Raw genomic sequence first — 16,610 nt, 5'->3', positions numbered from 1 at the left:
ACGGCTGATCTTTGGTCTCATGGATCTATAATTTGTTCCCTGGCAAATCGTTTAGGCTGAGGGCAAAGTTAAGTTTCATTACTTTTTTATTTTTAGGCTATAACTTTACGTTACAGTTGTAGCCGACTAGCACTGACTTTGAATGTTTGACTGAATTGTTTGCTTTATTTCATGTATAGCTTATTATACCTTTTACTTATACAGTGATAATCATATTGTCTTAACCAGATATTAATATACAGATTTTCTCCTCATTATTGTCACTACTAGAGCAAGCTCCTGATTGGTTAACGTGGTGCGAATATCCGCCAAAGTTCAAATTTTTCAACTCTGGCGAATCGCACCGCAGAATGTCTATGGAAAGCCAAGAGGGCCAAAAACATGTGAATTTTAACACATATTTAATGCGTATTTCACGTGTATTTAACCCGTTAAATACACGTGAAATACATGTTAAAATTCACGTGTTTTTGGCCCTCTTGGCTTTCCATAAATGTCTATTCGCGTCTTTGCATTGACTTAACATGTAAATCACTCGCGCGAATCAAGTCATTCGCGTCCGGTGTGATCGCACCATTAAAGTTCTACATAATTAAGGGCGTGGCCACTTTGAGTGACAGTTGGATTGTCGTTAGTCATCATATCACCTCAGCTCCGCCCACGTCCCGACTGTTTGCCCATTTTCTATTATCAGAGTGTGACACGTGATGACGCGCTGCCAAGATGGCAACGGCCAGCTCGACCCATACCTTGCGCTTCAAAACGGCTCTTCAGAATCCTATGGGTGACATCACGGACACTACGTCCATATTTTCTTACAGTCTATGGTTGAAACTGTGTGTGTTACACCCCCCCCCCCCCCCCTTAATTTGTTCAATTATGCATGAAGTTTATCACTTAATTTTAAGGCAACTGGTTTCCTCAAATTTTTTAAGTTAAGTCAACTGATCATGATCATGTATTTCCTACCAAATGAATGTGAATGGCCAGGATGTTAGGATTTGTTTCTGTACTTTGTTGCAAGTCACAAGAGCCCGTCCCCATGTGTATATGATATTTCTCTATCCATGTATATGGCAGGGACCCACGGGGGCCTATGGGGGGCAGGTTAACTGTGAAGTAATAGCACATCTGTCAATCTCCGATACCACTTGAAAACATCTCATGTCAAAGAGACCCTCCCCACTTAATCCTTTAATAATGAGCGGAATTGGCTTCAATTTAAGACAGGTCTGAATTCGAAACGAGACGTTCAAAGTGATGGAATTCTCTCTTGAGACCCGTTTTAGACAAAGCAAACCTTATGTCAGATTCATCTTTCTCTAGGCTTCAATAAGTATGTCACACAATTGCACTACAAAACAGATATTTCTGCTACATTCACACTACACAGATGGAAATGATGGATGAATTTAACATGAACAAATGCAGTGGTGTAAAACACATGCTTGGATCCGGTACGTGATCTAGGTCTTGGCGTTAGAGTTTACCGAAAACTTCCCAGACACTGGAGTTCCTCGGCACCCTTGAGCTTGGCAAGAGATCAGACGAGGGGAACCTCCTTTAAAGCTCGACATAAAGAGCAGTAGTTCTCTGGGAATGGTTAAGTGTTGAGAGTGATTTTGGCCAATCACGAGTGCAGTAGAGCCTCAAGCAAGCCGAGATCGCGCAGTCATTCTCTCATCCATGAAACAGATGTGCTCCCATAGAGGAGCGAGACCGATGGAGGAGAGGGAGGTAGGGATGAGCGAACGAACAAGAGCACGAACAAGCGGAAGAATTAAAAATTGATGCACAGAATCAGAACAAACAGAATCAACAGATGTGTTCATGTAGATTACAGAATAAACGAACAAATTAATGAACGACAGAACGAACAAGCAACAAACAAACAAAACAAGTGATTTAACAATTCTGTGCATGTCATAAAAATGTATACAAATATCTATCTATCTATCTATCTATCTATCTATCTATCTATCTATCTATCTATCTATCTATCTATCTATCTATCTATCTATCTATCTATCTATCTATCTATCTATCTATCTATCTATCTATCTATCTATCTATCTATCTATCTATCCATCCATCCATCCATCCATCCATCCATCCATCCATCCATCCATCCATCCATCCATCCATCCATCCATCCATCCATCCATCGTCTGTCTGTCTGTCTGTCTGTCTGTCTATCTATCTATCTATCATCTGTCTGTCTATCTATCCATCTATCAGCTATCTATCGTCTGTCTGTCTCTGTCTGTCTGTCTGTCTGTCTATCTATCTATCCATCTATCATCTGTCTGTCAGTCTGTCTATCCATCTATCATCTATCTGTCTATCATCTGTTTGTCTGTCTGTCTATCCATCTATCATCTATCTATCATCTGTCTGTCTGTCTATCTATCTATCATCTGTCTGTCTGTCTATCTGTCTTTCTATCCATCTATCTATCTATCTATCGTCTGTCCGTCCGTCCGTCCGTCCATCCATCGATCGTCTGTCTGTCTATCTATCTATCATCTGTCTGTCTGTCTATCTATCCATCTATCAGCTATCTATCGTCTGTCTGTCTGTCTCTGTCTGTCTATCTATCTATCATCTGTCTGTCTGTCTGTCTATCTATCTATCCATCTATCAGCTATCTATCTGTCTCTGTCTGTCTGTCTGTCTGTCTATCTATCTATCATCTGTCTGTTTGTCTGTCTTTCTATCCATCTTTCTATCGTCTGTCCGTCCATCCATCCATCCATCCATCCATCCATCCATCCATCCATCCATCCATCCGTCTGTCTGTCTGTCTATCTATCTATCATATTTCTGTCTGTCTTGCTGTCTATCTATCCATCTATCAGCTATCTATTGTCTGTCTGTCTGTCTCTGTCTGTCTGTCTGTCTGTCTATCTATCTATCTATCATCTGTCTGTCTGTCTTTATATCATCTGTCTGTCTGTCTGTCTGTCTTTCATTCTGTCTGTCTGTCTGTCTGTCTGTCTATCCATCTATCATCTATCTGTCTGTCTATCATCTGTTTGTCTGTCTGTCTGTCTGTCCATCCATCCAACCATCCATCCATCTATCATCATCTGTCTGTCTGTCTGTCTGTCTACCTATCTATCGTCTGTCTGTCTATATATCTATCATCTATCTATCTATCTATTGAATCAAACTAAGAAAGCCTCCCTGAAAGGTGGATTGAGAAAAGGTTACTGCTCATAAAAAGCTCTTACCAGCCAATAAACGGTATTTTAATTCATTTTTATTCTACTAATATCTCTATTGCAAATAAATTATTATATATGTCACACACTGGATTTTCCTTAGTATTTATTATATTGGGGGAAACGTATACTAGATAAACTGACTACTAGATGAACTTTACATGCAGATAAAGTTGTTGCTCAACTCACTTACATCATTAAGGGTCAGATTCTCATGCATACAAATTGACTTAAACTATGAGACATTGCAATTCCTCATAAATCCGTCTAACTTTAATTTGGAGTGTTAATTTGGTGCCCTGTCTGCACACTAGCATACAAGCGTGTGTCAATCAGTGAGACTATTACATCACTCTTTGCCGCGTAGCGATCTCAGGTGCCACTCACCGAGATGTCGCTCTGCACCTTCTCATAAGACAGCTGCAGCAGGGGGCTGCCGGCTCTCTCAGGTGTCAGGTGGAAGCTGTACTCCCCCTCCGCTGACGGTCCCTCTCCGGTCAAAGCCAGGTGCAGGTCACCAACATACCGCTCTCGCTCCATCTCAATCTCCTGGGCTTCACGGGACACATCCTCCTCTGAAACTAACAAATTAACCCAATCACAAGGTCTGTGGTTTGAAACCGACAGCATGATCAGGGCAGTTTTGAAAGATGTTGATATAATTTAAATGTGATCATTTGACTTCCTACCTTCACCACTCCACGCAGAGACGCCATCGGACAGAAGGATTATGAAGCCAGATCCAAGATCCTTAGCCCACTCTAGCTTGAGAAAGATCGTGCGATGAGGCTCAGAGGAAATGGAGATCTGACGCACGCTAGTGCTATGACACCTGGAGAAAACATTACCATAATAACGTCACACAGAGCTGAAACACAAAGAAAATTAATTGCAGTACACAACATTCATTACATCTGTGAAAATTAACATAATTCAACAAGTATCTGCATTAAGTATATATTGTTTAAAATATATGGTTAATTTGAACAATTTTGTTTATATCAGATGTATATTATTTGATTATATAATAATCATAATATATTAAAATTAAATAATTTAGAAAAATATGATTATTAGTTTTTTATATTAATTATAAAATAAAAAAATTATTATAAATACTATATAATTAAATATTTATTATAATTAAAATAAAAACGATATATATATAATTAAAATAATTATGTAATTGAAAATGAAAATAAGTAATATTTATAATAAAAAGTTATAATATATGCATTTGTATAGTAATTTAATGTGTATACTATGCATACGTTTTTTTATACATGTAAAAAATCTTTAATTCTATTATTATTATATTAAATACATTTAATAAAAAATAAAATATATTATTTCAAATATTTATATTAAATTATGTATATATTAAAAAATAATATTAATTTAAATATATTAGCACTATAGTCACTGAATCTTTGTGAAAAACCTATGGAATTTAAGCAGAAAAAGATTTAAATAAGATCAAATGTGCACAAGAAGTCGAAAGTACAAAAGACTCAAACTCAAGTTGTTCCAAACCTGTACGAGGATGAGTAAGTAAGGACAACATTTTCATTTTTGGGTGAATTATCCCTTTAAATAATGTAAAATGTGTGTAGGAATGGAAAGTACTATACTCTTCATAGTCAAAAAAAGGACCAAAATGTAAAATTTTTTTTGAAGAACTTTGTGGAAGTCTGCAAAATCCATTGTATGCCTAGTCATCGGCCACCCTGCTTTCTAGATACTGGTCGGCCATTAACGGGTGGAAGCAGACCTTACAGGAGTCGGCAATATCCAGTGAGTGATGTGTGAGAAACATCTGACCTCTCAGGGTCAGAGCTGACAATGTGCAGCGGCGAGGGGAAAGGTGAAGGACAACATGCAGTATATTTTTGTCGACTGACTTCAGCTTGCTTGTCAAACTGATAATCAATGTGTCCAAAACCCTCAGTGACAGTTAACATCTGTTTCCCTCTCGTCGCGCATTACAACCAATTGTTGCTATTTTTGACGTGACTTTTGGGCAGACTGCAATGTAAATGGACAGCCGTATCTGAAGAACCAGGGGAACAGGACAGCCATTCATTAGCTACAGTAACATCTGCACTGAGGTGATTTTTTTGTCCTTGGTAATGACAGATGAAGCAAAGCCTATAGGAATATGAGAAGGCGGCTTTGACAAATAAGACAAAGAGTTCTCTTAAGATGTGACTGAGAAGAGGTTGGGGTGGAAAGTTTGGACATGGCTCACTTCTCAAGACGTTCAATCTAATTACCCAAACATTTATCCACAGCCCTGTTTTATCCAAACAAAACAAGTTTTATGTGCCATATTCCCATCCAGAAAATGGCTGTGTGACAAGGCCACTATCGTTCCAGCGGCGTCTGGCTGGCCTAGGTAATGGTGAATGAGAGAAAGCGATTCTTCAAGAAGGTGGTGAAGCATATCCCAAGTCACTTTCCAAACATAGGATTTGGGAATGAGAGGAGATAGGAAGGTGTCATTGTGATAACAAAAAAAAGCTAATACAAAACAATGCATGTCACAAGCTATGTTTCCATCCAAATTGCGAACTTAACCTTGGAATATCACATAATACACTTGCAAATGAAGCACTGTTTCCATCTCATGGTCCAAAATGGTCACTTCCTTGGAAATTGGAGCAAAATATCTGTATTAAAAATGGAAGTTTCTGCAATCGGGGAAGCCACTGTGGCTCTTTTTTTCCTGACCTACATCATAAATGACTTGCGCCTCAGAGTGTGCAGACAAAACGCAATAAACGCTGTCATGTTATCTTTTTGCCTGGTGTTTGGGAGCACAGGAGGAATTATACCCAACCATTTTGAGGACAGACTTCGGCTCAGGCATGAACGATCAAACCAAAATTTGAGATGCTGTGCAATGAAATTAGTTATGCTGTCCCACAATCCCATTTTTCTGATCATATGATCTGTTGAGGCACAGTCACATGACTTTTTATTGCGTATCAGGGGATTTATTTAGTAAACGTGTTTCAATCGTAGTTTATGCAAATATCTTTTTTTTGCGGATAAAAAAAATTGTCTACCTCAACAATTTATGCACATCTTGGTGTTTCCATTAAGCGTTTTTTTTATGCGCTGTCCTAAAATCTGCATAAAAATAGGTGGACGAAACATAGCTACAGTCCGGCTGTTACAGTGTATTCTTGGGTTGCTGGTGGTTTTGTGAGAGAATAATTAGATCCCTGCTGATGATGCGGAAGGGTTCCAACAACGTGGATGCTCCAAGGAATACCATCTCGGTATCATCATAGTTAGTGTAGTTTCTACAGTTGCAACTTGTGGCAAAGCATCTCTGATGTTTACTTCACCGTAATGACAAGACTTTATATATAGGAAGATGGTGCACTCCGATTACTTATGAATGCGAAAGTGCAACGCCCAATATGGCGAATAAGCCCCGCCTTCTAAATGAAAGAGCCAATCGTTGATTAGTAAAGTCACGTGTCACTGCAGCTGCCATTAGAAGCTCCGGTTGCTATAAAAACACGCAGTGTACTGAGAGGCACGTTTAGGATTGCGCATGCGCATTAGCTGAAAAATTCAGTTTTTTTGTCCTGATTTGAGCATTTAGAAACAACATTTATGAGACAGTTGTCAGATTGCATTGGTGATTTCAAAAATGAAATTTACTCGTAAGCTTGGCGAACAGTTTTGGAGAATTTGATGTTTCCTCATTCAAAGAGATAGGAGCTGCACTTGCATGCCCGCGTGGCGTTTCAGAGATGGCCGCTGAGTGAAATAATCTGAGATTACTATTCTTAAAGGGATTTATACATACACTACACTTCAAAAAATGCTTGATTGTTTCAACCCATGTTTGGGTCAAATATGGACAAACCCAACCGTTGACTAAAATTTTTAAGTTACATTTTTAAACCCAATGGTTGGGTTAGTCCATATTTGACCCAAACATGGGTTGAAATAACCCAGCATTGTTTAGAGAATACTAGAGTGTACTTTGTGCACCGATAACCGTTTGCTGGAACAATTGGTTATCGGCAAAAATACATACCCAGTTTTTCCGGGTTGCGTCCATTGCTGGAGCAGCAGAGAAGGGTGTGCTGTCATTACACAGTACGAGAGCGGCCTCTACAGGCGAAATAAGAAGCCACTGAAGCCTTGTGGAGTTTGTTTTGACACGTGAGGTTGTGCACTGCACAGAGCGGGACACTTCAGAAATAGATTTAAAACATAGACAACAAAACTTTTGACATGTGACAAAAATACATGGGCCCAAATGTTTAATGTCACGATTGTTAGCATCTATTTGCATTAGTGTATATCCATTAGTTCGCCTTTATGCATATTTAAAGCTAGTGTGCCGAGAGAAACATACAAACAAATCAGAAACGCATTCAATTTCAGTTATTTTTTTGTCGTCACTGTAATACATCTTTTGAAAATAAAAGCAAAAAAAAGAAGCAAATAAAGTTGAGTATACATACAATACATCTCACAATTCTGACTTTATAAAACGCAATTGCGCATTTACAAGACAAAATTGTGAGATATAAACTTTCAATTCTGAGAAAAAAAAGTTTTTTTTTCCTCAGAATTGGACTTTATAACTCGCAATTGTGAGTTTATTTCTCGCAATTCTGACCTTTCTCAGAATTGTGACATATAAACTCGTAATTGTGAGTCATAAAGTCAGAATTGTGAGATGTAAACTTGCAATTATGAGATAAAAAGTCTCAAATATCTTTTAAAATGCTTCCATAGTTATTGGGCAGTGTTGTCCAACCTATCGTTAAAATTCACTATCGGTCGACCTCTAGAGTGTACCATTCAAAAGTTTGAGGTTGGTAAGATTTTTTTTAAATGTTTTTGAAAGTCGCTTATGTTCACCAAAGATACATTTTACCAAAAACACAGCAAAAACAGTAATATTGTGCATAACTGTTTTGAATTTTAACATATTTTAAAATGTGATTAATTCCTGTTATGCAAAGCTGAATTTTCAGCATCATTACTCCAGTCTTCAGTGTCACATGATCCTTCGGAACTCTTTATTTCTGCTCAAGAAACATTTTTTATTATTGTCAATGTCGAAAATAGCTGTGCTTCTTAACACGTTTTTGCAAACCATGATACCTTTTCTATTTTTTCAAAATTATTTGATTGATAGAATGTTCATAAGGACAGCATTTTTTTTAAATACCTGTAAGCCTGTAATATTTTAAAACGGACAAAAACTTGACAGGAGTTACTTGTAATCATGAAGGTCTGGGTCATACTCACATTAGTGTCATGAGAGATTATTGGTTTCTTAATAATACATGTGAAAGCTTCTGAACGACACTGACTGAGGTGTAATTAAGACACATTCCATACTAAAGCGCTCCATCACAGATGGTCAAGAGCAACTCAACAAAACCCTCTTGTCTAAACACGACTGACATTCTACACTGACAATCTCCTCTTATGAAATATGCACAAGTAACCCTGAAAAAAAAAAGTTTTACAGTCTCTTCTTTCCTGCACAGTGGTGGACACTAAATGAGGTATCTCAAGGGTGAAAATTAGGGCTGCACGATTAATCACAATTTACATGAAATCATGCTTAAACCGATTTGGTTTATCGCGATTATGAAATTATTTTTTATGCGCAGCTTGTTTAATTAAACACAGTTCCCTTCCCTTTCTGAATGCGGTTGTTCCCTGACGCCAGTTGACGGTCACAATCGCTGCATCACGTGATGCATGCAAAATTTGGGTCTTCGGCTCGCCGAGGCAGCATTTGTGGATGACTCTCACTGCGGGAACATGACCATTGTGATGTTGTGGTCGAGACTCACATACCTCAAGGGAGGTGGAGTCCCCTTACCTATGCCCCAATTCAGTTCTGGGGACCAGAAGAGGGCTACTTTGGTGAATAGCCAGGGTGACCTTAGGATCATAGACAATCCCCGCCGAGACAATCTCAGTGGCCCCCTCACTCCTCTGGCACATCGCAGGGCGTGGAGCTTCCAGCAGTGCGCTGGTCCCTCTCATGGGTGGCCAGACGTTCCATTTGGGGCTCCCGCTGACAAACAGATGTTGACCGCTGCATCGGAGGGGATGCTTCCGTCATCTGGAGATGAAGACTTGTCTACGTTGCCTCCTTCTGGAAGAGTTGCGTTGCCCGAGCCTGATCCAGAATTGATAACTGTAATCCCGGGCTGCTGAGAGGGTCTGGCTCGAGTGGAGGTCTCCACCGTGCCCCGACGAAAGTCACCACACGTTCAAATGGACAGGCAATGTCCAAGAGCACCATCTCTGGCTAAACCTGGCAGACATGAGGGAGACAGATAAATATTGGTTCCTGGACTCCCACATTTCCCAGTTGGGACAGCTCTCAGAGAGATGGTGACCACACCCCTACCTCCCCCGGAGGAGGGCCGGGTGGAAAATATTTTGTTTCCTTTTCTTTCTGTTCTGCCATTGGCCCCACAGCCAGTGGTACTCAAATTATCAATTAAAAAAAGAGCTATTTCCTCCATCTCTGGGTTTCCAGAGAGCACGCTTGGCGGTGAGCGACGCTATGCCTTGCCACCCTCAGCCCCCTCTAGCATCGGCAGTGGACAACAGTGCGTGTATCGAGGACGCAGGGAAAAGGCATCCTCTTACACCCCCTGCCCAGTCGTGGAAGCAGGTAAGTGTTGCACCGCACACTCAGACCCCACTTCGGGCCCCTATGCCGTCCGAGTCAGGTCCCTGCCTTCCACCTCACTGCTCCACTGCGGGTTCATCTGTGGTTCTGTTGGTCCCGATGGTACAGTGTCTGGGAGCCTGGCTAGCACTTCCCAGCTTGTCCCTCTGGCTCATCCGCACCATCAGACTCAGCTATGCGATTCAGTTCACCCGACATCCCCCCAAGTTCAGGGTCATTCGGTTCACCGCAGTGCTGAACAAGGGTGCTCCTGTGTTACGGACGGAGATCGCAGTACTTCTGGGCCTGGCGAAGGACGCGATAGAGCCGATAGGAAGACTGTGTTTTACAGCCGTACTTCATTGTATCCAAGAAAGGTGGTTGGTTACGGCCAATCTTGGACCTGCGAGTTTTGAATCGGTTTCTGCACAGCTGCCATTCAAAATGTTGCAGAAACGCATCTTTGGGTTCATCCGTCCCCAAGATTGGTTTGCAGCGATCGACCTGAAGGACACATACTTTCATGTCTTGATTCTCCCTCGACACAGACCTTTCCTGCACTTTGCGTTCGAGGGATGGGCATACCAGTACAAAGTCCTACCCTTCGGGCTGTCCCTGTTGCGGAGGCATCCATTGTTCCCATGAAGGAACATGGTGTTCGCATCTTCAATTACTTCGATGACTGGCGCATACTGGCCCAATTGAGAGAGCAGTTGTGTGAACACAGGGACATGGTGCTCAGTCACCTCAGCCAGTTGAGTCTTTGGGTCAACTGGGAAAAGAGCAAACTCTACCCTGTGTAGCGGATCACTTTTCTCTATATGTAGTTGGACTGGGTCAACCTAACAGCACACCTCATAGAGGAACGTGTCCAGTCGGTGTTAAACTGCTTAAATTCATTCAAACGCAGGACAGCGGCCCCAAGGAAACATTTTCAGAGGCTCCTGAGGTCGCTTCGCGACACTCACATACCGGGCCTGCTCAATCGTGCAGCCGATGAGCTCTCACGACAGCAAGTGCTCCCGGGAGAATGGGGACTCCATCTCCAGACGGTCCAGCTGATTCGGAGGCACTTCAGGAAAGCACATGTAGATCTGTTTGCCAACCCGCACATGTCACACTGCCAGTTGTTTTACTCCCTGACCGAGGGGACCCTCGGCACGGATGCACTGGCACACAGCTGGCCCCGGGGCCAGGCAAAGTATGCATTTCCCCCAGTAAGCCTTCTCGCAAAGACACCTCGCAAAGTCAGGGTGAAATCCCTGTGAAAGCATGATCTGATCATCAGGTTCCTGAGGGGAGCGAGGAGATTAATAGTGCTGCAACAACGAATCGATAAAATCTATAAAATTCGATAATTAAAGGAGTTGGCAACGAATTTCATTATCGATTCGTTGTGTCACGCAACTATTATGCGCCTCAATAAGACGCGGAGATGTTTGAGTATAAAAAAAGCACGGTTGAGCACAAAGCAGAGTGGAAGCGGGCGAGCCGTGCTGTACCCGTCATCAGAGTCCTGCACGGGTGCGGGTACCCGCGGGTACCCGACGGGTGACCCGTGAATATTGCTGAAACGGGTGAAAAACATCCTACTGTGTCGGATGCGGGTGCGGGTCGGACAAGGGAGAAACACGGGTCTAAACATGTTTTTTAAACGTGTCACATGCAAACGAATTTAGGCCTATATATAAACAATATGCATGTATATTGTAGATGTGTTCCTAAAAATACAAAAATATGCCTTGCCTGTATTCCAAGTTGATAAAATAATTTCAAATCCATATCAGTTCATCTGTGGCCGCGCGGCGCGCGCGTGCCCAAAGAATCACAACCGCGCGCGCGCTCTGCCTGCACTGCAGCCGTCAAGATGAATCATGAGGAGTTTAAGAAAAGATAGCCGCAAATGTGGAACTTCATCGCTGAGGAAGCACGCAGATAACTGTGGTAACAAACCAAGCACACGCAGTTCAATCGAACAGTATTTGTGTTATATTTCCTGAGTTTGGTCTCTTAATAACACTGTCTTAGTAGGCCTACATTAAGCCACATTAAGTGTTTTTTTATAATGGTTTTCTATGGTAGGAAAACGTTTAACGTGTAATTATACGCGTTGCGTTCATATTCTGGGCTCATTTGATTTTTTGTACATAGTATACGTTATTAGTATTATGTTTACTGAGTTTGGTCTCTTAATAACAGTACATTAAGTCACGTTAAGCTCCCGGCAGAAGTTGTCCTTGTGTTAATGGTCGTGTAATAACTTCTGTATGCTGGCAATAAACATTTTTGTAAGTGTGTCAATAATGTGATATGCTAAACTGATTTTATTGCGGGTGCGGGTCGGGTGTCGGTTCTATTTTAAGCGGGTCGGGTCGGGTGCGGATTTTAATTAGTGCTGTTGTCGGAAAATGGGTCGGATGCGGGTTTAAGCACTGCGGGTACGGGCGGGTGCGGGTTTTTAAAATCGGACCCGTGCAGGACTCTGCCCGTCATACCACGCAATGGACAAGCAAACCGAGCCGAGCCGTACCAGTCGAAAAGCGCCATTAATAAATTGACGCGACATGGCATGGCACGGCACGGGAGCACCACGTGGTGATTCAGCACCTAAAACGAAAACATCTTGGAGTCCTTGATGAGGAGGAAGGGAGTTCAACAGCAGGGTAACGCTAAGTCACTACAAAATCCCACTTTTGCTCCGTTTCGAAGTGAGGAGCGTGACGTCCCTCCAGTAGCTCTTCTGGTGCTTGTTTACTCGTTATCCAGCTTGAAAAGCATGACAAGTTAGTGTTAGCTTGTTAATAACAGTAGTAAAGCAGGGGTGGTATAGTTTGCAAGACTAAAGACACGTTTTTATTCACTTGCCCTTTTTGGCCCATTCATTATTCAATCTGTTGCTATGTTAATTTCGTTGACAAATAATTTGTCAATATTTTAAACAACATTTTTCACAGACAAAAACGAGACTAAAATCAAAACCAGTAATGAATGACACAAACTATGACTAATATCTATTGTCATTTTCGGTCAGCATTCGGTCTTAAAATGACAGCAGTCCATTAACCTGCTTGCATTTGTGCTCTTAATATTAATCAAACAACAAAAGACAGAAAATCACCTCTTTAGTTTTAATAAGGATTCATTATATTTATTATACATTCATTATTTAATCCATATTTAATGTATAAGGCATGTTGTATGCAAGTTGTTATAAAGAATGCATATCATTCATTGAAAATAAGACGTGCTCTTCTTTAGGAGGAGGAGTTTTATTTAATTGTTACATAATATATGTTTATATGTCACAGCAGTTAAATCTGTGTCTGTATTGCATGTTTAAACTTTAATATAATTCATATTAATAGGTTAATACAGTAGATGTTTTCTCAAGGAGAATATAATGGGTTTGGACATTTTAGAGAAATTCTTAATGCATTACAATTGAACTAAACCCATTAAATTTTGTTTGTGAGTGTGTGCGTCTGAGTGTAGTGTAGAGAACAAGTTCTGATTAGTATTTTTCTTTATAAGAAAAAAAAAAAGATTTATAGATTTATTGTAGCAACCTGTGCAGATTTTTTGCACTGTGAATTTGCACCGTCAGTTCTGTTTTTGAATAAAGGATTAGAAATTAAAGATTTTTTTTATATCCGATTCATCGATTAATCGGAAAAACAATCTACAGATTAATCGATTATTAAAATAATCATTAGTTGCAGCCCTAGAGATTAAATCCCCTTCTCTCGTATACCCTCTTGATGCTTATCTCTGGTGCTTACGGCACTGCAGAGAGCACCCTTTGAGCCCTTGCAGTCAGCAGAGTTACATTGGCCTCCATAAAGTGGGTAGGGGACCTGCAAGCATTTTCGGTCGACGAATCGTGCCTAGAATTCAGCCCGGCCAACTCTCACGTGGATAGTGGATGCTATCCAAGGCGTGCCTTGCCTGCTTGAGTTGAAAGCCCACTCCACAAGGAGTGATATTTGTAGAGCTACGGGCTGGGCGACACCAAACAAGTTTGCTAGGTTCTATAGCCTTCGTGTAGAGCCGGTTTCTTTTCTCCCGATTGACTGTATAAGCGCATTTATCTCCCCAGTTGGCGAACCCTGTCAAGCTACTCCGTCACCCTCGGCAGTTAGACGTGGCGGAGAGTCTGACGCCAGACCAATCACTTTAGTGGAACCTGTGCTAGGCTCGGTCGCATATGTTGTGACTCCTATGGCGGTCCCATAGTGTATTCTTCCACGGTACAGCTTCCCTGATGGCGAGCCCTTGTCTTTCGTCTCTGACAGGTGTTGTCTCCCCCCTAACATGGCCAGAGCCACCCCAGGGACATTCCAACGTAACATTGAACGTGACCAACGCAAAGGGAATGTATCGGTTACCTATGCAATCCTCGCAAATTATAATATGAAAAAAGTCAATTTCCATCACTGTATTATAATAATGTTTATTTTAAATCAGCATTCAACAGATACTACCGAAGTATAAATGTTTTAAATTTACATCAAATATAATTTATTTGCATTACAATAATGAGATTTTTTTTTAATTACAGTACTGAGAATTTGGGGTGAACATGTCATGAAAATCATGATACAAAGCAAAATATAATTTAAAATATATATACGTATATATAATTTTATAATATTAAATGTTCTTTTGACTTTAAAAAGAAATATGATATGAGCCAAACCCTGATGTTAAATAATTTTTTTTCTGCATTCCACATTTGGCATATTTCTGATTGTTTTCTTGCATCTGAGCAATATGTTCTCCATGTATCCGCACATGAATACAGATATTCACAGTGCACCAAAAACTAAATTTATGGCTTGCTGAATTGAGTACTATCTATCTCCTGTTCCCTAAAAGTCATCAGCGGTCAAATGCAAAACACAATGAATCAATTCTCCAAGTCTATTTTTAAGGGAAAAGTCCCACAATATCTAGTTTTTATAGGGGGAAAAATGCTAATCCTCAATGAAAACAAAAAGAGATTGTTGAAACCAATGGCTTGTGTTTTGTACGTCCATACACCCATTTTAAGACTGGCAGAATCAGCAGAGAGCATCGCAGGCAAGGAAACAGTCAGTCAACTCTGTAACAGACGCCTCAGTGTGATCAGACGGGGGTGATGATAGTATGACATCACAGACCGCAAAAACCTCAGCTACTTAAACATCAATATTTATCACTGTAAATGTCTTTGCACCAAGATAAAAACCTCAAATTCTGACAAAAATTCATTGTCATTTTAATACCTGTAATCATTTATATAAGTGCTTGTCAAATGGATAAAAAGTTTATAATGCATCCCAATTTGTGTTTATGGGTCATTCCATTTCAAATTGATCACCGTTAGCAAGCATATAATGCAACAAAGTTTACTAAAGTAAACAGATTTTACAAATAGACCAATCTCTGTGTAAAAATAAAATCATAATAAAATCATGCTGCCATGCCATCTTTTTAAAGTCATTTTTACTCCCTGTAATTTGGTAACAAATCTCAATTTGACAATTAATATTTTGTCTTTCTTGTTATCAAAATTGTTAGCCGGGGACCTCTGGTTGAGTTGACAGACACGGAATAACCCTTATGTGAAAATGGGAACAAAACAAAAACAAAGTTCCAGGGCCACATGGAAAAGACATCACTATAGTTTTTGTGTTGAAAAAAAACTATAATAATTCATAGAACTGTGCCATGCCTTTTTACATGTGATCGATCGACATTATGATAAATCATCTCTCATCATCACTCTTACGAAATCTTGCCATGGTAACCATAGTTCCCACCAAAATACCATAGGTATCGACAATACAGCAATCTGGTATTGGCATTAAAATAAAATAAATAAATATTTTTAACACATTCCATCTATATATATATAAATATTATAAATTTAATTATATATATATATAATTAAATTGATACTTTATATATATATATATATATAAATAGTATACATTTAATTTTATATATATATATATATATATATATATATATATATATATATAAATAGTATAAATGTAATATATATATATATATAATTACATTTATACTATTTATATATATATAGATATAGATATAGTGATGGGGAAAAATTAATCGTGATTAAATCACATCCAAAATAAAAGTTTATGTTTACATAATTTATGTGTGTACTGTGTATAATTATTATGTATATATAAACACACACATGCATGTATATATTTAAGAATAATTTTTTTATAAAAATAACATTTATCATTATAATAAGAACAAAATCATTTTTATACAAGAGAAATTATATATACAGTTTATACATGCAAATATTTCTTAAATATATACATGCATGTGTGTGTATTTATATTATATACATAATAATTATACCCAGTACCCACACATATATTCAAACACAAACTTTTATTTTGGAAGCGATTAATCACGATTAATTTTCTCCCAGCACTAATATATATATATATATATATATATATATATATATATATATATATATATATATATATATATATATATATATATATATATATATATATATATATATATATATATATATAATAGTAGCAATAAAATACATTTGTAATTTGTATTACATTTATTTGTATTATATTTCCGTCTATTATTATTATTATTAATATTGTTATTTTACAACAATAATACTAACTACGGGAATCAAAAAACAAAAACAAGAGTTCAAGGTCAAT

The 16,610-nt window shown here is 39.1% G+C and overlaps 1 protein-coding gene across 4 annotated transcripts in view; it reads right to left on the bottom strand.

The window, feature by feature from the left end:
• The window catches only part of xrcc4 (X-ray repair complementing defective repair in Chinese hamster cells 4), a 70,695-nt gene that overhangs the window by 52,032 nt on the left and 2,053 nt on the right, over positions 1-16,610 (bottom strand). For 2 of the 4 annotated variants that reach the window (XM_079804143.1, XM_079804141.1), the window contains exons 2-3: positions 3,914-4,056; positions 3,612-3,805 (exon numbers count right to left, since the gene is read on the bottom strand). In XM_079804143.1, coding sequence (XP_079660269.1) covers positions 3,612-3,805; positions 3,914-4,056 — 337 coding nt within the window. The remainder of the gene's footprint in view (positions 1-3,611; positions 3,806-3,913; positions 4,057-16,610) is intronic. The other 2 variants (XM_079804142.1, XM_079804144.1) reach the window with 1 other exon arrangement.

The sequence above is a fragment of the Gobio gobio genome, assembly GCF_949357685.1.
Source record: "Gobio gobio genome assembly, chromosome: 22".
In the NCBI taxonomy this organism is placed as follows: Eukaryota; Metazoa; Chordata; class Actinopteri; order Cypriniformes; family Gobionidae; genus Gobio; species Gobio gobio.
Note: the sequence above shows the minus strand (reverse complement) of the source record. Positions and strands in the feature narration are given on the sequence as shown.